At 46.0% G+C, this 27,250-nt stretch overlaps 1 protein-coding gene across 4 annotated transcripts in view; it reads right to left on the bottom strand.

The window, feature by feature from the left end:
• The window catches only part of MCC (MCC regulator of Wnt signaling pathway), a 432,932-nt gene that overhangs the window by 48,822 nt on the left and 356,860 nt on the right, over positions 1–27,250 (bottom strand). For all 4 annotated transcript variants that reach the window (XM_027100123.1, XM_027100130.1, XM_027100138.1 and 1 more), the window contains 5 exons: positions 24,890–25,053; positions 22,613–22,819; positions 6,057–6,203; positions 4,771–4,860; positions 3,528–3,676 (listed from right to left, as the gene is read on the bottom strand). In XM_027100123.1, the coding sequence (XP_026955924.1) occupies positions 3,528–3,676; positions 4,771–4,860; positions 6,057–6,203; positions 22,613–22,819; positions 24,890–25,053 (757 nt within the window). The remainder of the gene's footprint in view (positions 1–3,527; positions 3,677–4,770; positions 4,861–6,056; positions 6,204–22,612; positions 22,820–24,889; positions 25,054–27,250) is intronic.

Consider the following 27,250-nt stretch of genomic DNA (forward strand, 5'->3'; position numbering starts at 1 on the left):
AGGATAAGTGGTGGGAACTTTAAGTTTTATAGGAATCAGAACTGTACGTTCAGGGCAAAAGTTCATGGCAAAGTCAGAAAGCAAATCAGAAAAAGGTAAGCCTTCAGCCTCTCCATTTTCTGTCCCACGACATTGATGACCTGAATGCAATGATTCATTTCCCATGGGACGTGCCCATCTGTAGCACTCTGACCACCAAGTCTTAAAGAGACACAGGGTTTCACACACACAAAATGTTAAGGGGCTTGGAATTCATTTGCCTTGAGGATAAATCTTAGGGGCACATATCTTAGAGCAGATTATGGAGACACTCGCCAACACAGAACATGTCCCGTGAGTGTACAGCTAAGACCACTGTGTGGCTCTGGCAACAACAAGGTCAGTTCAACATAAGGTGTTACAAGGACACAGTTTTCTGTCCTTGTTCACATTCAGATTTCTTCAAACAGTCCCCACTCTCTCGTTTACTTCTCAACTTGCTCCAGTTACATTCAGTCCCTACGGATTAGATGAAACTGTTTACTCAGCTCACAGACCTCCGTGTGGTCAATTCTGTCTTACAGGCCTTCTCAGGCAGTACCCCTGTAATCGGGTATGGCTTCCTTCTTGAAACGTTCTCCTTTACTTGGGTCATGAGATGTGTCTACTGGTTTTCCTCCTACCCGAAAGGTCATCTCTTCTGTCTCCTTTGCCGACTCCCTCTTCTCTATAAAATCTGTGAGGGTCGATGTTCCCTCAGGACTCCATCCTGGGCCCCTTCTTCTATCAACACTCTCCCCCTGGGGTGATTTCATCCAGTGCCACAACTTTAACAGGCACTTATATTCCCATGGCTCCCAGATTTCTTCAGTCCAGACCTCTCTCCTGAGTGCCCGTCTCACATATCCAGGGTCTCACATGGACACCTCCAATTTAACATTCCCAAAGGGGACTCTCGATTTTCCTCAAACCTTATCTTCCTCCATCTTCTCCATCTCAGTAAATGCCACCACCGTGTACCCAACACCACCAGTAAGACACCTGAGACTCTCCTTTGAGACCATCCCTTTTTCTTACATCTGTGGGTTTTTACCACCAAACATATACTGACCCCTTCACATCACCACCACCTGGGCCACGCTGGTCCACTGCTCAGCTTCCACTCCTGCCCACCTCCTTCCATTCTTCACACCTGAGTGAACTTTCAAAATTTAAATCAGATCTGTTCTTCTCCTACGTAAAACCCTTTAACAACTTCCAATGACACTTAAAGAGTAAACTTTGTCCATGGCCTCGAAATCTGTATCTCACCCAGCCCTGCCTATTCTGCCACCTTATCTCATGGAACTCCTCCTTTCACTCATCCTATTTCAGTTCCATGGGCATTTGGGCAATTCTAACTTCATGCCAACCACTTCCCAGCCTTGAACTTGGTAAGCTGGCCCGTAAGTCTCCTCCTAGTTTGTCATATGGCTGTTCCTTTTTCCCCTGAAAATCTCAGTTGACATGTCCCCCCTTCAGAGATGCCTTCCCTGGCTGCCTACTAAAGTCAAGCCTTCCTGTTATTCTGTCACAGTGTCCTATTTATGGGGAGCTTTCTTACGCCCTTATTTATTTGTCTGCTTTTTGTCTAGCTCCCTTAACAGGATATAGCTCCATGAAAGCAGGGATCTTGTCTGTTTTACTTTCTTTTGCATTCAAATAGTCCAGCATATAGTAAGTGCTTAACACGGATTTGTTAAATGAGAAAACACACTTTTGAGTAGACGTGACACCCACCCCTGCCCCCCCCCCCACAAATACAAGTTAAAGGCTGTAATATTTTTGAAGGGTAATAGGACTCCAACTCTGAGATAGGTAGTTAAATAACAGACACCAGAACATACTGGTAGATTATTTACAAGAATTCCCTTGTTCTAGCAGCAGCTGTGATAATACAGAGAACAACGGAGGTGAGGTAGGGGGGCAGGGGTCGATCAGCTGGGCTATTTAACAGCTCTGGACTTGAGGCAAGTCATTCAAAGTCAAAGCCTTTGTTTTCTCATTTGCGAAATGGGACTATTCTGCCCTCCCAAGTTGAGGGTTAAGAGGCTGTCAGTGGGGGAGCCTTTTGTAAGCTGTTAAACTCCATGATAACGTGAGCTACAAGCACTAAATAGTTCCCCCTTCTTTGGTCTCTCCTAGGTGCATATAATTGAAGAGAAAGGAACCTCCCCTCAAATTCAACGACAAAGCAGGCTTGTTAAATCCCAGGATCTGTAGAGAGGAGATCCTCATTACATAGAGGGCCCCTGAAGGCATCTGACTTCATTAAACTGCAAAGGGCATATCTGATCCAATTTTTAAGCACTCCTCTGCCTGTGATACCGAGAGGGCTGCTTCTTCACTGCTACAAGGCAATCATCAGGATTGTCACTCTTAAGTATTTTGGATTTAATAAGGAAACCATTTAATTTCAAGATTTAAAATGACCTAGATAGCCATATTTCCTTGGTTCTCAAGTGCTATATTAAACAGCTTCAAATCAGGGAGGACTAAAAGGATAATTCAATTTATTCAGGTTTGCCATACACCAGGGGAATGGCATCCACATTTCTGACTGGTTAGCTCGTAAACCTTTCCAATTCTGACTGTGCTCTCCCACTGAAGATTGCTAGGTCAGGGCAGCCACAGCACACTTGGATGCCATCACTAGTCCATTCTGCCACCGCGGAGCCAATTTCTGAGTAGTTGCCGTGGCTTGCCCCTGGTCCTTCTCTTTTGCTTTTTTAGCAGCTCTCTTTCATTGCTGGGACAACACACAAGCCAGTCTTTGCCAAGAGGCAGGGGGACAAACTCAAACCACCTCTGGCATAAGATTTAGGAAGAACCCATAAAACTGGGAACACACAGTGGAATTATTCTAAGCAGGATAGTTAGAACCACTTAGATAATCAGAACTAAGTAGGATAGGATGTAGGGATGGGGGGATGTGCACATTTGCAAAAAGCATAAATAAAATTAGGCAACCCTCAGTTCGAGCAGGGAGGATTAGACCAGCATGCCTGCTCCATCGCAGGAGCCCCTTCATCAGACTGCTTCTGCTGGCTCCAGGCACCCCTGGGTGCTGAGTCCACATCCCAGAGCTGCTCTCTGTGGTTCTCAGCAGCTCAGGCTGCATGCCTGGGAGCCATCTTGCCATCCTGACCTACTTGTCATTCCTTATGGACTGCTCCCGGGACATGCTCCTTAATTTGCTAGGGCCACTGCAAAATGAAAAGGCGGGGCCTCTGCTTCATAAATTATTAAGAATTTAAAACAGTGACAGCAGAGCAGTAAAGCAAGCGTGGGGTCCTTTTAAGCACGAGGCCCTGTGCATTTGATGACAGGTCACACAATGCCCATGAAGCCAGCCCTCCTGTGATGAACAGGATAGTGGAAACTCCCCACCCACCAGCCTGACAGCATCACTCTATGTCACAACACATAAGCCAACCTGAGTTGATCTTTGGGAAGGGAAAGGAGTTGCCCCCAGTGCCACCATCCAAATACGCAGAATTTCTCCTTACCTATTCAACCGTTCTGTTTCCACCTCAAACTCCCTAATTTTGCTTTCCGAGATGGCAGATCCATGGGAGTAGAGTGTCTGGAAGATCTCTTGGATGTTGGAGCAGTCCTGAAGAGAGTGGGCCAGGTGCTCCGCCACACTGCTGGATACCTGTACAGATGAGCATTAATCCCCCTCTGGACAGCGTCACTTCAGGGACGCTGGTCCCCAGGCATGCTTTGCACGCAAAACAATTTAAAGCCGATGTTCGTTGAGAAACAGGCACCAGGAGATAGCTACCCTGATCTTCCTCCGTTTGTGTAATGTCATCCTAGTATAAAAAGCTAACTACTGTGAAACAGTACATAAAACAGTGTCAAAATGCAAGCGGCATCTTCTAAGCTGCATCCTGGGCAGCAGGCATGTGGGATCATGAGTGTTTAGAGACCTAAAATTTTGGATATTAAACAGAGGCTGAACATCCTTCTCCCTTCCGAAACCCCCTGCCACTCCCAGACTTGTCTCCGGCTGTTGTAGTTAAGGGGAGCGTCCACTCCTTTATGTTCATAATTTGGCTTTGGCATGGAATCTGGGTGCATGCAATTTCTGCCCAGCACAAAACTCTAAACTAGGGCCTTAAGAGTGCTGTTCAGGTTTTCCCCACGCCTGAGAACCAAATAAGTTGGATTTCCCAGCCTTACCCCAGAATTCTAAAGGACATCCCCAGGGAACTGAAATTCCCTTTTCACCATTTATCAGCTTACAGCCCCACGGGGTTCAGGGCTCTACAAATGAAAACTCTAGTACTGAGCTGGAAGGTTCTGGTCTGTCACAGCATTGGCCACACTTCAAAGGCAGCAATCCTCCTCACTGGAGAGCACCTTCCCTTTCAAGAGGGATGCGCGAACGGTAAAGTTCTCTTAGAGCTTCCTGACTCACTCCATCTCTGGGGAAGCAGGGTGATCTAAAGCAGATACTTTAAGACTTTCATCTACATTGCCAGTAACCAGACCTAAATCATTTCTTTCTGAATGGTTTCAGCTAGAGAAAAAAAAAAAAAAATCTCCCTTAAAGTTGAAGAGGTGATTCACCACATGCAAACCACTATACATTTTCATTGGATCCTTTGGAAGGAAATCAGGTATGATTTCTTATTATAACTAACTGGTTTACTGGGGGTGAACTTCGGAAGTTCTTCTATCATGGATAAACCACTGTGTAGCTTTACTGGGTACTTTGTTGCCTTGCTTCTCATGAACACTCACCCCTATGCTGCTGATTTCTGAGCCCAGGACCGGCCGATCAGACGATGAAGATTCGGACCTGGTCTTTGATAGCTTCACTCTTTCAGCAATCTTAAAAAACAAAACAAAAAATTTTCAAAACACAACACGTAACTCCCCACATACACTGTTGAGACTCTGTTTATACGGGGCTACTCTTTAACTGCGGCAACTCAACGGATTCATCAAGTCTTAGAAACGACTCACTTGTCCAGTTTTTCTGCTTAACTCACGGTTTTTCAACCTTAGCACTTTTGACATTTTGGGTTGGATATTCTTTGCTGTAGGGACTGTTCTGTGCATTGTGGGGTGTTCAGCAGCATCTGTGGCTTCTGGCCATAAGATGCCAGTAGCACTCCAGCTATGACCATCAAAAAGGTGTCCAGACATGGCCAAATATCCCCTGGGGGACAAAAATCACTTCTGGTTGAGAAACACTGGTTTGACTTGACTTAATGAACTTGATGGTTGAGAACCAACCTTCTTGCGGAGACTGGTAGGGCTACCGGGGAGAGGACGTGTATCATTCGAACAGTCTCTCTGGGGCAGACTCAACTTAGGAGTGGGGCGGGGGGGGCTGTGGCTGAGAACGGAGGGGTTACTTCTCACAGCTGCCGGGGCCTGCCCATCACAATCTATTTTTCTGCTGGCAGGGCTGTCAGTCCCGTGAGCGGGGAGATCATTGGTTCATTACTCAGGGTCCCCTCCTGGGCTGAACCTTGATCCTCGAGAGCAGCTCTCCGCCCACCCCTTCGCACTGCAGAGCCTGACAAAACATCTCACTCTCTACAACGACCTGTCAGCTGTGACATGCTCCAGCTGGCTGATTAATGAGAGCTGGTGTCCAGCCTGTAGCCGAGAGAGACTTAAAACATTAGTGGGGGGGCTTCCCTGGTGGCGCAGTGGTTGAGAGTCCGCCTGCCGATGCAGGGGACGCGGGTTCGTGACCCGGTCCGGGAGGATCCCACATGCCGCGGAGTGGCTGGGCCCGTGAGCCATGGCTGCTGAGCCTGCGCGTCCGAAGCCTGTGCTCCGCAACGGGAGAGGCCACAACAGTGAGAGGCCCGCGTACCGCAAAAAACAAAAACAAAAACAAAACATTAGTGGGTTATCTCTCCCTGCAGCTCCAGCACAGGAGGCCTGTGCGGGACCCCAGGAAGCCCCTGGGGGCCAGCTGAGCTAACTGCATGCCTGCACAGCGGCCCTGCTCCACGGAGGCTGGGGCAGCCAGATAACAGGAGGTGTCCCTGTCGTCCCTGGGAGCTCACCTTGGCGATGGGGATGTCATTGCTGCTGCTGCTTGTGCTTAGCTCTCCGGTGCTGGGGTTAACAGGGCGATTGGCGGAAGTGAGGCGGCCAGGGCTGGAGGGCCCTGTGGCCTGCACGCTCTGCAGTCTAGTTTGAAGCTCTCGAACCTGAAAAAAGAACACCTTCAGATACAGCGGGTGGGTTCCCCGGCCAAAGAGGAGAACAGCCAGATTGGCGGAGGGGAGGGCAGAGCTTTCATTTACGTTAAGAAATCGGCTTCCCTGAAAAGCTAAGTCGGTTGAGTCCACATAGAATGCACTACTGTTCTTAACTAGTCCGCCACGTGCTGGCCAAGTGTATCTGTTCTTCAAATGTACGAAGGGAACATGTTTCCTAAGGCACTGGAAGCTTCCAGCAGAAGTAGAATGACCATCTTTGAGGGATGTTTATTCATTCAGCCTCGTGTGCCTGACACACATGGGCACAAGGGACAGAACCCAGGATGAAATCTGTACTTGCGTGGACCTCGGAGCTCAGCGGAGAGAGACAATTTCAACACAAGCGCACCCGCATGCCATAAATATCTATCCAGAGTTTGCAGGAAGCAGAAAAGGCGCAGAGTGACTCCACCTGAAGTCATTAGGGAGCCATCCTTGAGTAGAGCCTCACAGGTGAGCAGGGCTTAAGGGATGAGATGAGTAAGGTGCTGGCTTTGGTGGTGGGGCAGGGAGAGTAGCTTGGATGACACACTGTGTCTGAAGAACTGCAAGCTATTCAGTGTGCACGGTGTAGGAGAGAGACCTGCCCTGGGAAGGAGGTGAGGCTACGGTGATGAGGCAGAGATGGTACCCACGGCTTCTCTCCAAGGGACTTCGAGATGAGATGATCCTGGGGACAGTGGGAAGGAATATCTAAATAGCCCTTCGGTACAGAGAAACACAGGGCCCTTTCAATTACATTTAGAACACACATTTACCTGCACAGAATTTAAATGTCCAGATTCTGCTTCTCTATGGTTATGGCTCACGGACTTCCAAAGAGAGAAGTGTTCCAAGCAAGTGAAGATGACTGTTAGAAATTGGTCTCTCTGATGACCTTGATCACGGTTTTATCATTACGTACAGTGTCTATCTTAAAGGGCACACTGACTGAAGCATCCAAGGGCCCTTACAAATGGGCACCAGACCCCACTGGGAAAAATTAGCACCAGGACATCTAAGGCAGGGTTTCCCCAACTTGTCAGTGTACCAGGATGTCCCAGAGGGCTTGTTAAAACACAGAGCCCAGGGTGCCACTCTCAGGGATTCTGATTAGTAGGTGGAGACCAAGCCTAGGAGTCTGTGTATCTAACAAGCTCCCAGGAGATGCAGATGCCAGGTCCCGGTCAGGGACTCGCACCTTGAGCAGCAGTGACCTAAGGGACTGCCAAGGCCACGTGGTACTTTAGTCCCCGACACAGAAGGAGCAGGGCTGCACCTCTGCCAGCCCTGACGCCAAACCCTTCCAAGCAAACCCTTCTCTAAAAGCAACTGGAGAGCTTTTCGTATTCAGTATCTTGCATGTCTCCACTCTGCTAAATTGGGAACCAAAAGTAATTGAAATTTCAATAATTCATCAGCATATTAGAAGCCAAAATAGGAAAATTCCCCCAGAGAGAACTACGTTCAATGGTGAAACAGCTCAAAAGTGCCTGAAAGCTTTCTCTGCTGCGGCTTCCAGTAACTGGGGGTTAACAGAAATGTGTGTCGTCCTCATAAAGGGCCAGACACAGAGCTACCCTCAAAATAGTTTAAAGACTAGAAAAACACATGCCTGTCAAAGTCAAGTGGTATTGCTGGTGAGAGATTACAAGGCTCATTCTGGAATGGTCCCGATCAACTGTGCCTCTCTGTGCCCCATGGCAGAGGGACAGGACCCATTTTTCCATCAGGCCAGCTTCCTGGCACCGGGGAAACCTCTCTGGTAGAGACCATGGATTTCAAGTTCTACCACTGTGAGAGTCTGACGAGGTCCTGAATAATCAACAGTGTTAACACCACTCCCAAATCTAAAAAGTGTCTGAATCATTCCCAAAACAATCAGTGGTCTGGGCTTCCTAGAATCTCAACTGGCCCACTCATCTCTCTTTTAAAAAAGCAAAAATGGCCCTGGGCATTTTATAAAAGCGTCATTAAAACTACCCATGTTATTAAAAAAAGTTTCTTCTTCTAATCACCAAAGTCAAACATGTCCACTGTAGAAAATTTAGATGACACTGAAAAATGAAGCCAGAAAAAGTACCTATGTTCTTTCTTACCCTACAGAGTAAGAGCTTCCAGTCATTTTCCATGGTGTGCTTGTGCATGGGCATGCATGCTTAAAATGATTTCTAAATCGAAATACCCATTCTCATATTAAAAGTTCTGGACGCAGAGAACGTCTTTGAAAACTAAAGGGTGATAATCATGCTTATTTTGGTCTACGCTTTATTAATTAATGATCATGGTTAGGCAGTGAAAAAAATCCAGCTGAAGGGGGTGGAGTGAGTCTGTGATGGGAAGAAAGAGAGACAGCTGGTTGAGTTAAATAGCCTCTCTCTTCTGGCTTGGGAGGTGGGGTCTTAATTTAAATGAATAAATGCAGAGAAATGAAGGCTATAACCAATTTGCTGATTCAGCTTAGGTAAGGCTTAGGAGAGGGGAGAGAGACTGCTGTTAGAGTCCTCACTTTTATTCTTACCCATTGTAGTAAGTGGAATTGTGTCCCCCTCAAAAGATATATCGAGTTCTAAACCCCCGGTACCTATGAATGGGACCTTATTTGGAAATACGGTCTTTGTAGATGTAATTAAACTAAGGATCTCAAGATGAAATCATCCTGGATTTAGGGTGGGTCCTAAATCTAATGACTGGCGTTCTTGTAATAAAAAAGAGAAGGAGATTTGAGACACAGACACACAAAGAAGAAGGCCGTGTGAAGACGGAGGCAGGGATTGGCCACAAGTCAAGGGCTACCAGAAGCTGGAAGAGGCGAGAAAGGATTCTCTCTAGAGCCCTTGGAGGAAGTGCAGCCCTGCCAACACCCTGATTCTGTAGACTCCAGAACGGTGAGAGAATATGTTTTTGTTGTTTTATGTCACTAAGTTTGAGGTAATTAACTAATATACCTATCCTTTCACTGAAGATATGTTATTAAAGAAAATATCTTTCTTTCAACCAGACATGTGGTTTGGAGTCAGGGGGTAGCTGGGAATCACAGGAACCCTAAGTAGGAATCGATACTGTGGGAAAGTAATTCATCACCCATAAAGCCTTTCCCAATTGCTGTTGACATCTTCAACAGCAGAACACAGAACATGACTTCACTGGCCATTTTCTCATTTCTCCTAAAGTGAGTATGTAGCCAGGCCCCATCTAGAGGCCCAGAAGAGAAGTTTGTCTGTTACGTACATTTGAAACCTAAAGAGTATGAAGGTGAGATCCTCATCTTTCAGTGGCTCAGAGTCCTAGGCTCAGATGTCTGTCCTAGCCAGACACCTCGTGAAACATGCTCTGAGAAGGGACACCAACAAGGAGTGTCCGCGTTGTGAAAGAAGCATTATTCTGCCTTCCCAGAGTAGGAAACGCCGGCGTTTAATCTGGAAGGTTGGATAGCTGTTTAACAAGCAAATAAAAAGAGGAAAAGGCATGGGGGGGCTCTGAAAGTTCAAGGAAGGAAATGACAGTAAAATGCCAGGACTCTGCTTCTCTCGCTTAGAGTTCAATGACTTCCCAAAGAGCGAAAAGGGCTTCATAAAATCATTTTATTAGAGAAGAGAATGGACTGGAGTGAGGAAGAGAAAGGAAGTGAGTCAAAGCTGCACGTGAGAAATGATGAAGGCTCAAATACCGTCAGTGAAGTGGGAGCAAAGATGCCTAATACTCCCTAGGCCAGCATCGTCCAATAGAACTTCCTGTAACAACGGGAATGTTATATAGCCCTACTGTCCACAACGGTGGCCACAAGCCACATGCAATGCACCTAGTCTACCTAAGGAACTTTATTTTTAATTGTACTGTATTTTACTTAATTGAAATTCAAATTTACATAGTTTTGCATGGCTAGTAGCTACTGTATTGGTCAATACAGTTCTAGAACGATTCAAGAAAGGAACGAGATACCCAAACTTGTGGCTGGAATGACTTAGCGGATCATGGTATATTACTCAGCAAAATGGTGAAAACATAAGCAGCTGATTTCTCAGAGACAAACAAAGATGCCAACTTTGGATATACTGAATTTGAGGAAACCATCAGAGGTGTGAAGAAGGATATTCAGTCAACAATTAGAAATATAATCTGAGGGAAGGAGATCAGAACTGGACTTCTACATGTGGATATAGCTGCCAAGGGAAAAGGTGCAGCCACGTGGGTGGGAGGAGAGACTCTACGTAGCTGGTTGGACCGAAGGCTCAACTGAGGACAGTAGGAAGGGGCGGCTTTTGCTCTAAGAGAGAAAGAAGAGGTGAGGATAGATAATAAGAAAGGTGTGTTTGCAGACTGCAGAATGAGGATGGGAAACAGGAGGCTCCCACCTGATGGCTTCTGTCTCTCTTAGAGACAAGAGTTAAGGTCCTCTGCTAGGAGAGAAGGAGGGAATAGTAGCTTTCAGAAATGAGAAAGGAAGCTGACTGATAACCCAAAGAGAGAGAGAGAGACAGGCAGACAGAGACAGAGAGAGAGAGACAGAAAGAGAGACAGAGAGAGAAAGACATAAAGAGAGAGAGAGAGGCTTACCCAGCAGCACTGAGAAGTCAGCTGAGCTTTTGCATTCTAGACAGCAGACTGACTCAAGGCATTCTTTTCTTCAAACCCCAGAGACCTCATGAAAATGGTAGTAAAGAATAAAAAAAGAATCAAAACCATAACAGTGAAAAGAATGTGCTTGGGGCATTAGCAGACAGAGGATTTGGGCGCATTCCTTAAAAGCAGAGTGGAAGGAAGAGTACTGATGAAAGAAACAAAATGCAAAAAGGCAAATTCTACAAACTATACGAGGGGAGGTGGCCCATCTACCCAGAAGAAGGTTGGCCGGGTTTAGATGCAGCCTCAGCAGGTACCACGAAGGACAAGAATGAGAGGCAGGGCTGAAAACAGGAGGGGTAACTGTCTGTATACAGAACAAACGGAAATTTCCAGCATATGACAGCCTCAGCTACAGTAAACAGACAGTCCTCCTATGAAAAATGCATAGAAATGCTGCATAAAAAGGAACAACGAGAAAGAAATTCATTGCCAAGGTTCAAAGAAAGACAGCAAAATCTCCAGGTGCCAGAAATGAAGTGAAAACTAAGGTTAGAGAGGTGAGGAGGGAGCCGTGGGATGGAGAGCAGGGCGTGGAGTGTGCACGCCGGGCTGTGGGGCGGGGAGAGGGGCAGGGGCCCCTGCAGGTCAGCCTGTTTGAGCTGATCCTCCAGCCTCAAGCTGGGAGCCTTCCTGCCTGACCCATCTGTGAGAAGCGGACTCAGCGCGTTGCCCCGGAAGCCGGAAAGGAGTCCCTGGGCTGTGCAGACGGGTCAAGCCTAAGAAACCAACATCTCAGACCTGTGACACATTTGGGTGTGGAGTCCAAGTTTATCCTAGCTCCCTAGTGTGGGACCCCAATCTTACAAATTCACACTGAAAACTGGTCTGGATTTTGCCAGGCCACTCACTGCCCCAGAAACCTAACTGGTAGACCACCCAATATCATTAGAGAACAGGAAGAGACTTAAGCCTCCCATGACTAGGAGCCCAGGACCATGGAGCTGCTTGACATGGAAGGATGACTGCAGGGAGAGGAGGATGAGACAGGAGAGCCAGCAGGCTAAATCAGGAGATGACTCCACTGGAGGAGAAATCAGAATAGAGCAACCAGTAAACCACATCACAATCACAAGTATGTTTAGGCCCCTTAAAGAGGTAGAAGGAGTAATTTCTGTACACAATAAATTACGAAACAAAAATAGGCAGATACCAAACAAGAATAGGTAGATGAAAAAAAAAGCCCATGGAAAACGTAGTCAATGAAATAAAATCAATGTATAGGTTAAGCTTTAGACTGGATAAAACTGAAAGAGAAGTAGTGAACAGGAGCACAGTACAGAGAATTCAGAACACAGCATGGGCAGCTAAAGAAGGACAAAATATGCAAGTGTCACTGAGAGGCTTCAACACACTTTTTTTGTTTGTTTTTTTTTGCAGTATGCGGGCCTCTCACTGTTGTGGCCTCTCCCGTTGCGGAGCACAGGCTCCAGACACACAGGCTCAGCGGCCATGGCTCACGGGCCCAGCCGCTCCGCAGCATGTGGGATCTTCCCGGGCTCGAACCTGCATCCCCTGCATTGGCAGGCAGATTCTTAACCACTGCGCCACCAGGGAAGCCCTTTCAACACACTTTTAAAGGAGTTCCAGAGGACAGGAACACAGATAATGACAGAGAAACGTTATTTGAAAAGAGAACAGGTGAGCTTTCCAGATGTAGAGACCAACGTAAGTCCCGAGACTTAAGTATCATGTCAGGTGCTAAGTAGTTGTGGCAGTTTTTAGATGTGTCTGCAAATGCTTTGATAGTCTCTCCATCACTGGACTCTAGTTCCCCTCTCGTTGCACACGCCTGGCCTGAGAGATTGCATCTGATGAAGACAGTGTAGTGAAAGTGCTACCACATAACTTCCAAGGCTAGGTTAGAAAAGGTAATACAGTTTTGCCTAGCTCTCTTACACGCCGCCGACTCTGTTGTGAGGAAGCACAGGCCACACAGAGAGGATGCTTGTGGGTGCTCTGACCAACAGTCCCTGCTAAGGTCCAGACAGCAGCTAGCCTCACCCACCAGGCAAACGAGTAAGGAACTTTCAAGACGACTCTGGCTCCAGCCACCATCTGATTGCGACCACATCTGAGCCCAAGAGAGAGAACTGTCCACTGGAGCCCAGTCATCCCCAGGAGGATGCAGTTATCAGTAACTGATTGCTGTTTTAGGGCTCCATGTTTGGGGTGGTTTGTTATGCAGCTGGTGCTAACTGGAAGAAGAGGATGAAAACACGGCGTATCTAGAAACACTGCGGTGCAAATGTAGGGCGAGGGGAAAGGATAAAGAGAGAATCTTAAAGCTGTCAGGTGGGGAGAGATGACACAGGCTCTGGGGCAGGGGAGTAGGTTTGTTTCACTCACTACTGTATTCAACACACTGAACAGTGTCTGACACAGCGTCAGTCTCAATACAATCTGTTGAACATCGCCAATAAAACTGTCACCCTAAAATCCAATACCTGGCCTACTACAGTAGGCTGAGGAATGGCCCCCAAAGATGTCCACACCTGAATCCTGGAAACCTGTGAATATATGACCTTACGTGGCAAGAGGGAATTTGCAGGAATGAGGAAGCACAACTGAGAAGGCCCCGATGACACTCTGATTAATAAATCTGTGTTATTTTACGCCACTGTTGGTGGTTATCTGTCTAAGCAACAAAAAGAAACTATACCCCTATCATGAAGAGTGTTGGAAAAAATAAAGATATTCTCAAAGATTAAGAATTAGGCACCTGTAGACCTTTGCTGAAAGAACTTCCCAAGGACGCAGGCTTTTCAGGAATTAGAACATTGAACTCAGAAAAAGAATGGCGTAAGAGGAATAACGATAAGCACAAAAACTGGCGGAGATGTAGGGGCAGAAGGAACCTTCCTATGCTGCCGGTGAGCAGACAGATGGGTGGGCCAGTCTGGAAAGCTGCACTGCAGGATTTGGTCCAAGTAAGAACATGCACACCCCAGGACTCTGCAACCTCACTCCCGGACATGTATTCCAGAGGAATTTCCACACAGGACCAAAGAGGACATGTGCACGGGACTATGCACTGGAGTGCTATTTGTGGTAGTGGGAGGTCTGGATGTCAGGCGCGGTAACCATGGTGGGGACACGACAGAATGTCAGGAGGCCATCAGACCTCGTGCATACACAGCGACATGGACAGACCTTAAAAATCAGAGCGCTCGGGGGAAACAAAGAAAAAAGTCTACAGCACGACACGACTGATGTAAATTAAAAACAACACACAAAACATTGTGTATAAGGACACACATAAAAGTGAGGGAGAGGGAGTGGGAGAGAAAAGCAATACATAAATTAAAAGAGGGCCTTTTCACAATCAATGAGCATGCTTTAACAGAGGGATGTAATTAGCTTATTTCTCTGCCCCGCAGGCCAAATTGAAAAAAAAAAAACAAATGAAAGAAAGTAAATACAAAGATGGGCACTCGGGAGCCTGAGAGATTGTGCAGAGCCAGAGAGAGAGATGCTGGCGAGGAAGAAGAGTCTGTCGCAGACAAAGATCGCTGGGGTGGGCACAGAGGTAGTTTTCTGGGAAGGCGGGCAGTTCACCGGGAGAGTGAGGCAGGGGCGGGCGTAAGTGGAGCAGCTACTGGCCCTTCGCTCTCCCAGGACCATGATAGGAGCACAGACAACGAGATGACCGAGCGTGCTGATGAAGGCATCTGTGAATGTGGTCCACAGATGAGCGACAAGCACGAAAGAAAGGTGGCACTGGAGTCCTGAGTAGGATGAGAAACATTATTATTAGCCATAAAAGAACGAGCCTGTTCCGCTGATGATAACGGAGGAGCGGTCGCTGCGTAGCCGTAATTTCAGGCGGTTAGGTCGTAATCCATAGTTTCACTGTGAATTGCGGCTGGCTGAGACGAGATGATTTCTACCCTGCAGCAGGCTGAAGATCACTGGGCCGGAAAAGTTCTACTGAACGAGCTTGAGGCGGTGAGTCTGGTGGAGTCTCGAGAAAGCTGCCTCCTCCAAGTCCAGGCTTGGGGAGTGTTTTGCAGAGAACCACTTCCTCCTATTGGAGATTTTACAAGACTTTTCTTTCTTGGCCTCCAACAGATAAGAAATCAGAATTTATTTACAGAAGGAGGAAAGCAAGCCCAGCAGCATTTCCATTCTCTGAAGATGTGATGGATGTATTGTACTCTTTTGTTCTACAGCCCACGAAGGGACCTGGACTGGATTACCTAAGTGGCTGTGTCAGGGAAAAGGTCAGCGCTTTGGCTGTCTTCCTCATTTCTTACCAGCTTGCAAACAAACGGAGTCAGCTACGTGCTTTATAGCCAAGAGCTGGCCTTTACGCAGCTGGACTTCCTCACAGGAGCAGAGGCTGGAGAAGGGAGACAGGGATGGATAAGCCAACACCAGTGCCCACAGCTAAAAAAGCTGCTTCACAGATTCCGTGGCACAGATGTGCACAAAGCCCTTTTAGAAACAGTTTCCAAAGAAGACACGAGGAAATCAGTTTTGAGGGTTCTCTGCCTTGGATTGCACTTAAAGCTCCCTCGAACTACAGAGAAGAGGGGTGACAGGCTTTGCCAATAATGCTCCGTCGGGCTCAAGACAAACATATGCACACGTAGCCTTTTCTGTAGGAAACAGACGTATTTTGTCTTCACTTTGTGTTGTTTTGGAATGCCAGGAAGACTGATGGATGGTACCCTAACGAGTCTGGCACCCACGTTACTATAACAGAGGATGCTTTACTTCTGGTCTGTGTGGAAGCAGGAGAAGAAATGGGCAAAAGAGCAGAAAGAATGCAGGAAAGGAGTCCAAACAATAGAAAAAATGAATGCTGCATCCCACAGTAAGGCCACCAGAGCCGAAGCTTTGGTGCTAAGAGTTAACGTCAGCACAGACCAAGGTTATTAAACTTCTGTGGGCCCCAGTTTTCTCATGTCTAAGAAGGGTGTAATAGTACCTCTTGTAGAGTTCTCGTGCAGACTAAATGAGATGTATATAAATCACTGCTCATCACAAGTAAATGCTCAAAACATGTTCAGTGTCACAATTCAGGCTCTGCGTCCTGCTTTGCCTTCAGAGGTACCTATTTTTAGTCCAAGAGGGGTATGTTTAGTCTGAAAATATCCAAAGAATGTTAATACTATTAATATTATTAATGCGTCCTTAAAAATAAGCTATCAAGACTGCACTGAAAAAAAAATGCATTGGTGGGTGGCACCTTGTAAAACAATTTTCCCTCATCGGGTAGCACAGGAAGTCCTCCCCTATGCCAGGCAATGCACCTTGCCTTTGGAGCCCCAGGGTGCCCGTGTCCTGCTAGATTCTAGGATGAGCACACCCCTCTCCGCACCCACTCCTATAGCTCATGTGACCCTGGTGAGTGGACAGACAGGGTTGGGAACCTCTCTTGTTTCAGACGCAAGATTCATCACTGCCATACTGTGGCCCCTGGAGGAGCAGGCTAGGCATGAATAGAAAGGGCCAGAAGGCTGTGGTTCTCTCTCTTTTCACTCCACCTGTGGGGAGAGAGGTAAAGATGGCTGGAGAGCCTCTCGGAACACGCCCAGTGACTGAAGGACACTGCCTCCCCTTTCCTGTCTGGGAGATGGCTGGGATCACAACAGGGAAGTGTACGAGGGTCCTACACCCCATGCGTTGATTTGGTGGCTCATGGAAGGGCCTGGGCATCTATCCTTTGAAAGAGCTTCCCAGTGATTCTGTCACGCATGTTGAGAGCCACCTCGAGATGGATGAGTGAAACCACCAGTTTCTCTGGCACCCTGATTCCTGTCCAAGTCTATCTGGTATCATACTCAAAGCAAATAAATCAGCTGTGTTAGGAACATTTATGGCTCAACAAATACCCATGTGCTCCCTTCATATTTCTCAGCCCCTCTACGGTTAGGTGGAGCATCTGTATAGTTCTGGCCAATGGGCTGTGAGCAGAAGCATTCAGATATAGGGGTGAGTCTGTTCAAGTGATGTTTTAGATAATGGGTTACCATCAGCCTGGGTTCCTGAGTGAGTACATGGAGTAGAGCTGTGTGCTCATCTCTAAACCTGCATTGGACGTGCAGTGCAACCAGAAAACAAGCTCTTTTGGTGGGCCATGCCACTGAAATTTGGGGGGTTAGTTTGCTACTGCTGTGTAACCTATCCTCATCTTGACTAATACTCCAGTCACACAAAGGAAGAGCCAGCCGGGACTCCCAAACCGAGGTGGAAGGAAACACTGGAGCAAGATCGCCCTCCTCTCGGCTCCCTCCTACGAGGCCAGATTAGGGCTGGGAACATGAAAACAGGGTGGTTGTTTTTTTTTAAATAAGTATTTTATGAATTTAAAATTTGCTAATATTGGCATCTTCTTCCTCATATAAAGAAACTCCTAGGCTTCCCTGGTGGTGCAGTGGTTGAGGGTCCGCCTGCCGATGCAGGGGACGCGGGTTCGTGCCCTGGTCCGGGAAGATCCCACATGCCGCGGAGCAGCTGGGCCCGTGAGCCATGGCCGCTGAGCCTGCGCATCCGGAGCCTGTGCTCTGCAACGGGAGAGGCCGCAACAGTGAGAGGCCCACGTACCACAAAAAAAAAAAAAAAAAAAAAAAAAAGGAAAGAAAAGAAACTCTTAAGAGAAATGGAACAGGTAAGATATGAACAAATTTCCATCAAGGACAAAAGAGAATAACTGCTTGTGTGTGGATGTCAAGTTATTAAAGCTGGGAGATACCAATCATGGTCCATAATCCATACTTTATTTTTTTGTTTCTTCAATTTGAAAATTAAGGAAGAGTAGAAAGAAAAAAGAATGCCTATCTTTTCACAGCCTAGACTTACTAGCATCTTAATATTTTAGCATATTAGCTTCCCTTCTATTTCTGTGAATCTACTTCTATATATTAAAAACCATACAACTGTAAGAATACACACTTAAAAAAATAAACTAGGACGCTACAGAAGTGTTCAAAATATCCTTTGACCCATACTCGTAGGTACTCCCCCCACCCCCGTAACTATGAGATTGGCTTAAATCGTTCTGCTCTATTTGAAATATTTTTGCATGCACACATATAGAATTCAGGCACATTTACACACATATAAATTCACAGTAAATATAAAGTACTGTTTTGCAGTCCTGCATTTTCAATATACAGACAAGAAAAGTATCACGGAGAGGGAGGCTGAGTGGGAAGAGTTCACATGAGATCTAAGGCTAAATAAGGCAAAACGGAGATGAATCTTTATTTAACCTATGTAAGGTCACAACAGTTTCACTTCTAGAAATACCTCTGCTGTTACTGATTTTTAGTTAAAAATATCAAAGCGATACTGACGTAGCCTATCATGGGAGATAATTCAGATGAAGTGAATGGCTGCTTCAGAGACAGACCAGCTCTGGACACCTCAGCATGACGCTAAACATCTTATCTCCCAGTAAGGGTGGTCAGCCTAATAGTAAGTACATATTATAAATGAATTAATTAGTAGAAAGAAGTACATAATAAAACACATGGTTAACCTTTAAGGTCATTACTCTTTCTAAGCAGACTCCTTCATTTGGTTTGGACTCCTCTTTCCCTTTAAGCATGAACACTGATCGTCAAGTGCCCTTCGAGATGACGTGGGCGAACACTGAAAGTGGATTCGATCAGGTGTTCAGAACCAGTGCAGTAGTTAGAAACAGGCACCAATGGATTTAGAACTAATGGCTTTAGGGGTGGCTCTTGGGCTCCTACAAGAGGATGCTCAGTAAATCGGCAGAGGCGGTGAGTTTACAGGATGAGTGCTACACCTGCAAGCTGCACACGTGCCCGAGTAGGACAGTGCCGGACCCCTCACACCTCCGAGATCCCTCCTGCGTTAGAAGGACTGTGGGTAGACGCAGTGCAGCACCACCACCCCTGGCAGACTCGCAAACTTAAAAGTGGCCCAAAGGATATGACTCACAGACTTAAAAATGGCCCAAAGGGTATCAGCCTGATATCCCTAAAGGAGAAGGAACTGGGAATTGAATCCAACCACACGGCCAGCAATCCAGTCAATCACATTTACAGAATTAAACCCCAATAAGAACTCTGGATTCGGAAGCTTGGGTGAACTACCCTGGTTGGCAATACTCCGAGTTGGCCACACATCTCAGCGCAAAGGAGGTAACACCATTCAGGACTCCAGGGGAAGAAAAGAGCTGGGAGCTTTGCCTTCAGACCTCTTTCAGACTTCACCTATATGTCTCTTAGTTTGGCTGGCTCTGATTTGTATCTTTTTGCTGTAATAAAACTATAACTGACTTTGCACAACTTTCTGAAGAGTTTGTACAAAATCTCATAAAGAATGTGTGTTGCCTGTGTTTGATTCAAGTCTATGGTTCGATGGGACACAGATTCATGAGCCAGTGGTCACATCCAGTTTGCTTTACCAAACTACCTGAGGAAAGCACTGATCATTTTTGCTACATGGCAGTTGACCTAAACAATCAGGTAAAAAATACATAATACAGAGAGGCTGGACCTGCCATCACATGTCCCTCCTATGAGTTCTCAGGGCTTCTCCTGTGTTTATCCCTCCCTATCACTTGACATGTACCATTGTAATGACCTGTTTATGTGCCTGTCTCCCAAACATCCTTCAGGCCAGGTTCTGTGTCCTGTTCATCACCGTAGCCCCTCTGCCTAGCACAGAGAAGATGACCCATCATGTTTACAAAATGAATGAATGAACAGCCAAATGCTTCCCTTTCTAGAGTAATTAATTCTACTTTGCCTAAATTACACCCACTCCTTTCAGTGTGAGGAAATGAGCGGTTCTATTACAGAGCATGAAGACCTAAATGATTACCTCATTTAATAATGAGCCGGGACCAGTAATAAAAACTGTCTGCCTGTTGTTCCTTAGTTACTGCTCTGCCAAGTAGCCCAATCTGTTAGCTGACATTAAAGATCTAATTTAATTAAATTTTGAACAAGGCTCAGAAAACCTCCTGAGAGCACTCTGTTTAATTACAGGCAGGGGGCCAGCACCAATCCTATTGATCTGGTCAGTTCAAATTCTATACAATGAATGTGGGCAACGAAAAAAAAAAAAAGAGGCCTCTATTGCTTTCCAGGCAACTTTGATGAACTCTGGATTCTGAGTTGCTAGAAAGACAGGAAAGGCCAACCAGCCATGTTATCGTGTGGTACCACAAGGATGGAAATGAAACTAGACCTCAGTCATTCCTCAGAGCTATAGATCATGAAGAAGATACAACGACCAACCACAAAAGACAGATTTCTCCTCAGGGGAATAAAATATATTGGGTGGTGGTAGGTAGAAGTCATCCAGCACTTAAAATCTAGCAAACTGGCATTTACAGGCATCTAGCAAATTCTGACACCCACAATTGTCTTGAAATAAAGAGAAATAAATCTAATTCATGGGTATGTATACAAATTCCGGAGGAAATTTCCAGTTGAGGAAGAGATACAAGTTCCCCAATATATTTTTATTTGGAAATATAAATTATATAAATTTATATAAATTATATAAATTTAAATAAAGCCATATTAACTGCAAAACTTACACGGTAATAAATGTGATCAGAAGAAAGATTTTGAGTACTGTGTGTGTGTGTGTGTGTGTGTGTGTGTGTGTGTGTGTAGTTATTCAACGTCCATCTAAGAGTTCTAAGAGTCCTTCAAATATATAAGAATTCTTGGGGGAAGAAAGACGGTATGGTGTTAATCTTTCCAGACTACTAAACAGGTATCTCTGAATTTCATCCCAAACGATTACTGATAGCTTTTGAGCATTTACTGCATGCCATGCGTTGGTTAAGTGCTTAGATAATTCATGAGGATTACCTAGTTTCCCTGCACTGGGTACTATTATTACCCCCACTTCACGGCGGAATAAACCAGGAGGTTAGGTAACTTACCAGAGACTCACAATGGCTTGGGAGATCAAGCTGTGACTCCAGGTGGTCACAGAGCCCTGGCACAGAGTGTGGTACCATCACACTATGCTGTCCTTAATACTAACCTCCAGAGTTGGAGAAAATACTCGAAGGGGAACTGGCTTTTTCTCCTTTGCTAGTCACAGTCAAGGGCTGTCTTGTGCTTTAGTAACTCAAGTTAGAGGAGGAAATTTATTCGAAACCGCACTATGTAATTAGGCCTACGACCAACATTTCCTTCACAAAGTAAGCACCATGAGAACGTGCACACTAAGCAAGCACACCTAATTAGGGCATTAGTCATAATGATCAGGGAGTGTAGCCCAGGAAATTACAGGTGCTGTGGGCCTTAGCACTACGTAAATGTCCTCAGCTTGCCCAGAAGTCTTTGCTGACTGCAATGATTTACACCTGCTGTTACAAGGACGGAGACTGGCATCCGATACAGCTGGGTTCTGAAAATAAGCTTACGCGTGTGAGTTCACACAAAATGACATTCAGATATGAGAGTTAGGAATGCTGGCAATAGCCACAAATGAGGAAAAGAGCTGATAACATTCAAAAATAGTAATTTCTTCTATATTCATAAATAATGGCAATTATGAAACCTGCATGTAGATTAAAAGGAGAATGATGTACGCACACTGATCTTACTGAAAAGCAAGTTAAAGAGTAATGGTGGGGGCTTCCCTGGTGGTGCAGTGGTTGAGAGTCCGCCTGCCGATGCAGGGGACACGGGTTTGTGCCCTGGTCCGGGAAGATCCCACATGCCGCGGAGTGGCTGGGCCCGTGAGCCATGGCCGCTGAGCCTGCACGTCCAGAGCCTGTGCTCCGCAGCGGGAGAGGCCACAACAGTGAGAGGCCCGCGTGCCGCAAAAAAAAAAAAAAAAAGAGTAATGGTGTGATCAACTGGATGTATTTTTTTCTCCTCTGTGTGCAAAATTACCAGTCACAGCACAACTCGAAAGCAAGCTTCTAATATTGCCACAATGGAGAAAGAGAATAAAGTAGGTCTAGTAATTCAAAGTGAAGTTCAGAGGGAACTGTTTCTGATTGCAGAATTCACTGCTTCACCTCCAGTCCAATCACAGATCAAATTAACAGCCAAACAAAGAAGTACTTGTGGGTTCCTAAGAAAAAACTCCATCTTTGGAAAAGTGAGTGCTTTAACAACTCTGTCAAACGTTTCTATCCTGAAACATCAGCTCCTTTAGTAATGGCTATATTTCCTAAGCAAAGTGGTTCTCAAACCTGTTCAGGCCATAGAGCCATTTAGTGAGCTGGGGTGACTACCAGGAATTACACACACACACACACACACACACACACACTCTCTCTCTCTCTCACACAGAACATACACACACACACACAAATATATATATAAGATTATTAACTTTAATGAGTCTGCACTAGAGGAGAGGACGTGTCACATTAGACTCAGTATGGATATGTGAGAGCAGGTACTATAAGTTTCAAGAAAAATTTACAGAAGAAACTGCAAAGGGGAAATTCTGTATATTTTTGCAAATTATAAAATATTATTATCCTACCTCAAAGGAAGAACATTTTAATTGAGCTTGGGGGAAGATGTGTGTACCCAGCGAATGACTGAGAATCACTGCACTGGGATAATTTTTAGCATCCACTTACATCTGCGATTGCAGAGAAGAGCGTTTTTAAAAATCTTACCTGCACATCTCAGCGCTTTCAGAATACTTTCAAGAACGACTTCATCACCAGAAAGGCATGGTGATTCACAAGACTAGAAATGCCACCAAATTCTTGGGGCTGCCCTTGGCTCGACCAGCTGGCTTCTCCTTTGACCCCAGCCCCCAGGGAAAGGCCTGGCACTCACCCTCCTCCGCAGCCGGTCCCGCTCCTCCCGGATGGCGTTCATGGTGGCCTTGGTCCTGTTCAGCTCCTCCTCTTTGCTGCACAGCATGGCAGTCAGGCTCTCGTTCTCTTCCCTCAGCCCAGCCAGCTCCTTCTCCCATCGAGACCGCTCTTCAGCAAGGTTGGGATACAGGTCCCGGCCAAGGACCCCTTCGATCTCCTCCACTGTCTACAAAACACAGCCACAGAGACAAGCCAAGTGAGTTCCCTGGGAGAAACGGGAGGGGGAGAAAACAGGCCAGCCCGGGGTGAGTGTCCCCAGAGGGGTGGGTTCCACAGTCACTTCACTGCAGAAGGTAATCAGGACTAACGAGAGCCCCTGATTATCTATCCTCTCCCCATTTTCAGATGAGGCTCTCTCACTTGCCTGGGTTACAGTCTGTGTTACCCAGCAGTAGCCCCAGTAAGAAAAGCGCCATCCCTTCCTGGTATTTAAGTCTATCAGGAGTGCTAACTGCCATGTCCACACAGATGTTTATCTCCCTCACCCACGGTCCAGAGTCGGTGAATACACATAACCAGAGAGCAAGCCAGCTAGTGAGCCTGATAAAGCAAATGTGAAGTTGCAAACTGCACACAAAATCTAACTGGAAGTTTCCTAAATTACAGGCTTCCCATGTTCCAACTCAGCAATAGGATAGGTCACATCCCTGTTTACAGCTTTTAGTGTCACAACAGAACCAGAAGGTGTGAATGAGGTTCAGTCCCAAGATAAGAAAGACAAAAATAAACCTCAGTGACACAGAAAAGAGGAAGTTCATTGTGGAGGTTTCTAAGACAGCAGGGATTTAATTAATAACACAGCTATGTGCTTAAAAAGAACAGAATCTTAATACTACATGGAGAGTTTTTTTTAACATTCATTAAAAACACCCGTATTAATGGAGAAGAAACACGCATAAAATTTGAAAAAAAAGGAACAACTCATTCTGTTTGCTTTCAGAAACGATTCATTCACAATTACTGTCCTTTGGAAAAGGAAGCGTGCACCAAATGATTTGGAAAGACGAGGTGGAATTGCCATGTAGGGGCAGAAGGCAGTGAAGAGATGGGATGGGAAACAGGTCTCAAAAATGGGTGGCATAAGGATGTGTCACTCTTGGAGGCTCACATTGGTTCCCTGATGAGGACAGTTACCCAAATCGTGCTGCCACTTTCCACATGCAGTGCTTTGTCCTTCCTCTCAAGTAAGAGACTCATGTCCTACTCAGCCCTACTCCAGGGCCTGCTCTGTCCCTTGCTGGTTGGCAGACACCCTTGGCTTCCTCCTTCCCTTTCAATGCTAAGGCTGGGGCTAGTACCCAAGCTGACATTACAATCAAATACAGGGTCCGGAGATTCCAAAGCAAGAAATACTAGTGGTTACTTCCCCAAACCACATCAACTATGTATTTATAATTGTGATGAATAAAGATGGGAAACCAGATGTATTATAAACATGCATCACGGTTTACCTCGAGAGACCATAGCTCTTTTGTGAAATCCAGGATTCCTGTTGATAGAAACTTGGGCCCAGAGTCCTCAAACATTTTTCAAATAACACATCACATTTTCCCTTTCTATAGGCTCCTCTCAGACTTTTCAGTTTGAATTGTGATGCCTAGGTCACTAAGTTCTGGTGAAGTAACATAAAGATACCAGAGGCCCTGTATCAAGGGGACTTGACATTCCCATTGCTCATGATGAGTTTGTGCAGATGCAGCAGATTCTTCTCACCTGGTCCTCCCTAAGCAGTAAGATGAATGCACATGAAAGGCGGGACTGAGGTCCAGTCCAGTGCACTCAGGATAGATGACTCGTTCAGGCCCTGAACGTCCCCCTTGTTAGCACCATGAATAGATAACTCCGGAAATAATATTCCAGAGACCTGAAAGCTTTAACAAAATTTCCAGGTTAATCTTACAACCTCAGAGTGCTACATGATGAACCACACTAAAATGACATGGTTCAATACTAGTGGTCTAATAGTTTCCAAGGAAGTAGTCATTTTTGCAGCAAAGCCAGTGATCTTGACTATTGATATAATGACTTTTTCTATTGTGAGTCAACCCAGCAAAAATTTATCGGGCTCCTGCTTCTCCCTGGTGGCCCAATCTTTAGCATGGCTTTCTTAGAAACACTCACTCTCTAATAGGTCTCTGAGCAAAATCACACTTCAGAAGAAAGGCACCTGATCATTTCCCTCATGTGATCTGAAAAGAGCCAGACAGAGAGGATGGGGGTTGGGGGGGGGTCCTACCTTAATAGCCAAGTCACAGTGCTCGCTGGCAGTGGTGAGCTGCTCGATGTGCCTGTCCACCTCTGCCACCGAGAGGCTGCAGCTACTCTTCTTCCTGCAGCAGACCACATTCTCCAGCCCCGTCAGCACCCTCTGCAGCTCCGAGTTCAGGTCGCTGCAGTTATCTGAAAGTGGATGCGGATACAACGAGTTAAGCAGGCAGGTGGGCGATGAGCGCTCTCTGTTTCGCTTACGGAGAGGAACCCATTCAGGTGAAATGGATGGCAGTGGAGCTGGACGTGTCCAGGTTTAACACCGGCAGCCTGATCTCCCAGCCTGCTGGCCTTCTGAGGCCTGGGGCCAATACAAAGGCTTTATTAAGGAGTTTCAGACCATGGCCATTTTCTAGACAGCCATGCCACGCTGCATTCTCTCGTCTTTCACTCAAAGGCAGACACATCTCAAGTTTCTCTAGTAAGAACAAAGAAGTGTCCCAGAAGGGGCTGTTAGGACTTCTGGTCAACCTTCCTGCTCAGCCATTCAGATAAGGACTGATTTCAGGAAAAGTTTCAGCTAAAAAGATCTCATAACTTTACTAAACGAAAAAAAAAAAAAAAAAAACCCCAGAGTGAGCAGAGACACTAGGTGTTTAAAAAAAATAGCAACTGTATAAGGGACAGTTCTTGCCCTCAGCGAGCTTATAATCAGGACTTTTTTCCCTGATATAACCAATCAACAGGCTCTACTACTGCAATTTATACCACTTCCTCCATCAGGGGGAAAACAAACTATTCTAACAAATTCCATATTGTTCTCCATGTAAATGTCTTGTAAGCAATTCTAATAATTTGATTCTGACTTAAAAGTCTGGGTTACTTTTAATTACTGGACACCCAGGGCTTAGTCCAGGGAGGAGAATTAATTATAATCTTAATGTGAACTAGACGTATCTTAAAAGATAATTTGGGGGAGGGGCAAAAATCCCCTTAAGTCAAATATAAATATGTCAACCTATTTTGGATTCTATGTGTCGCTATGCCATTCAATTCTTATAGCAAGACAGGTGTTAACTACAGCGATTTATCCAAGTACACCTTTCCCTTACACTCGGCCTGACTCCTGTATGGAAGAAGCTTAAAGGCTTCATACTTCCCTCCTCTTCCCTTCTCATCGCAGGTTCCATGCCCTAAAATACTCAATTGCCTTTGGCGCTCACTTGCACAAGACTTCAAGAAAACACCCAGCATTACAGTAAGAGGATTTCTCAGAATATTCTGGGCAACTTTATTTGACTGCCTATATCTACAAGTTACCTAAATCTAGACAGAAGAGAAGTGTGAAGCTTTCACCGCAACCAATGAACTCAATGATTCCCCCTCCTCTCCAACCTGTTTTCCCCACCTCTCCCAGCTCTGTGAACAGCACTACCATCCTCCCAGTTACTCTGGTTAACTCTCTGGCAACCTTGATTTCCTTTTGCTTCACACCCTAAATCCAATCCATTTTTTGACTGCAACCTCCAAAACATATCCCCAAACTGACCTCTTCTTACCATCTCCACTGACACCAGCCTTGGTCCCAGCCGCCATCATTTCTTAACTGAACCACCGGAACAAGCTCCTACCTCCAGTCCCCAACACTGTAGCCAAAGTGAGTCTCTTAAGGACATAAGCTGGATCCTGTTACTCCCCCGGCCCAAACCGTTATATAAACTGTCATTCAAATAAAGTCTAAACTCCTTACCAGAGTCTCTAAGGCTCTGCACGATCAGCCCTGTTGATGTTTCAACCCAGGCTGTACCGTGGAACTTCCTGGGGAGCTTCTACAAAACACCAATGTCCAGGCCCCACCCAGGCCAATTAAATCACACTCTCTACGGGTGGAGCTTTGGCACTGGAAAATTTTTTAGGCTCCTCAGATAACCCTAACGTGTAGTCGGGGTGGGAACCACTGGCTTCTCTGGTCCTTGCCTCATCTGTCCACCTTCCCCCGCATCACTATGCTATGTTCACGCTCCTGCCTTCTCTCCATCCCTGGAAGATGCCAACCTCTCATCTGCCCCAGGGCTTTCTTTTCCTTTGCTGTTCCCTCTGCTGAGACTGAATTGTACCCAAATCTCCTCCTACATTCAGCTCTCAGCTCAAATGCCACCTCCTCACCAAGCTCTTCTCTGTCTGAAGTATGGGGTTCCATCTCTTCCCCCTTAGTCCCTGTCCTATTATCCTATCTTCTCCATGGCAATTATCACTATCTGCTCTGACCTATGTGTCTGTCATCTCTTCTCTACTAAAGTGTAAGCTTCAAGAAAGAAGGGACTTTGATCTTCCTCCTCATTTCATCTCCAACACAAGACAGGCAATCAAAAGTTATTTTTAAATGACC

The sequence above is a fragment of the Aethalodelphis obliquidens genome, unplaced genomic scaffold, assembly GCF_003676395.1.
Source record: "Aethalodelphis obliquidens isolate GAN/ISIS:26980383/991018 unplaced genomic scaffold, ASM367639v1 scaffold4, whole genome shotgun sequence".
Lineage (NCBI taxonomy): Eukaryota > Metazoa > Chordata > Mammalia > Artiodactyla > Delphinidae > Aethalodelphis > Aethalodelphis obliquidens.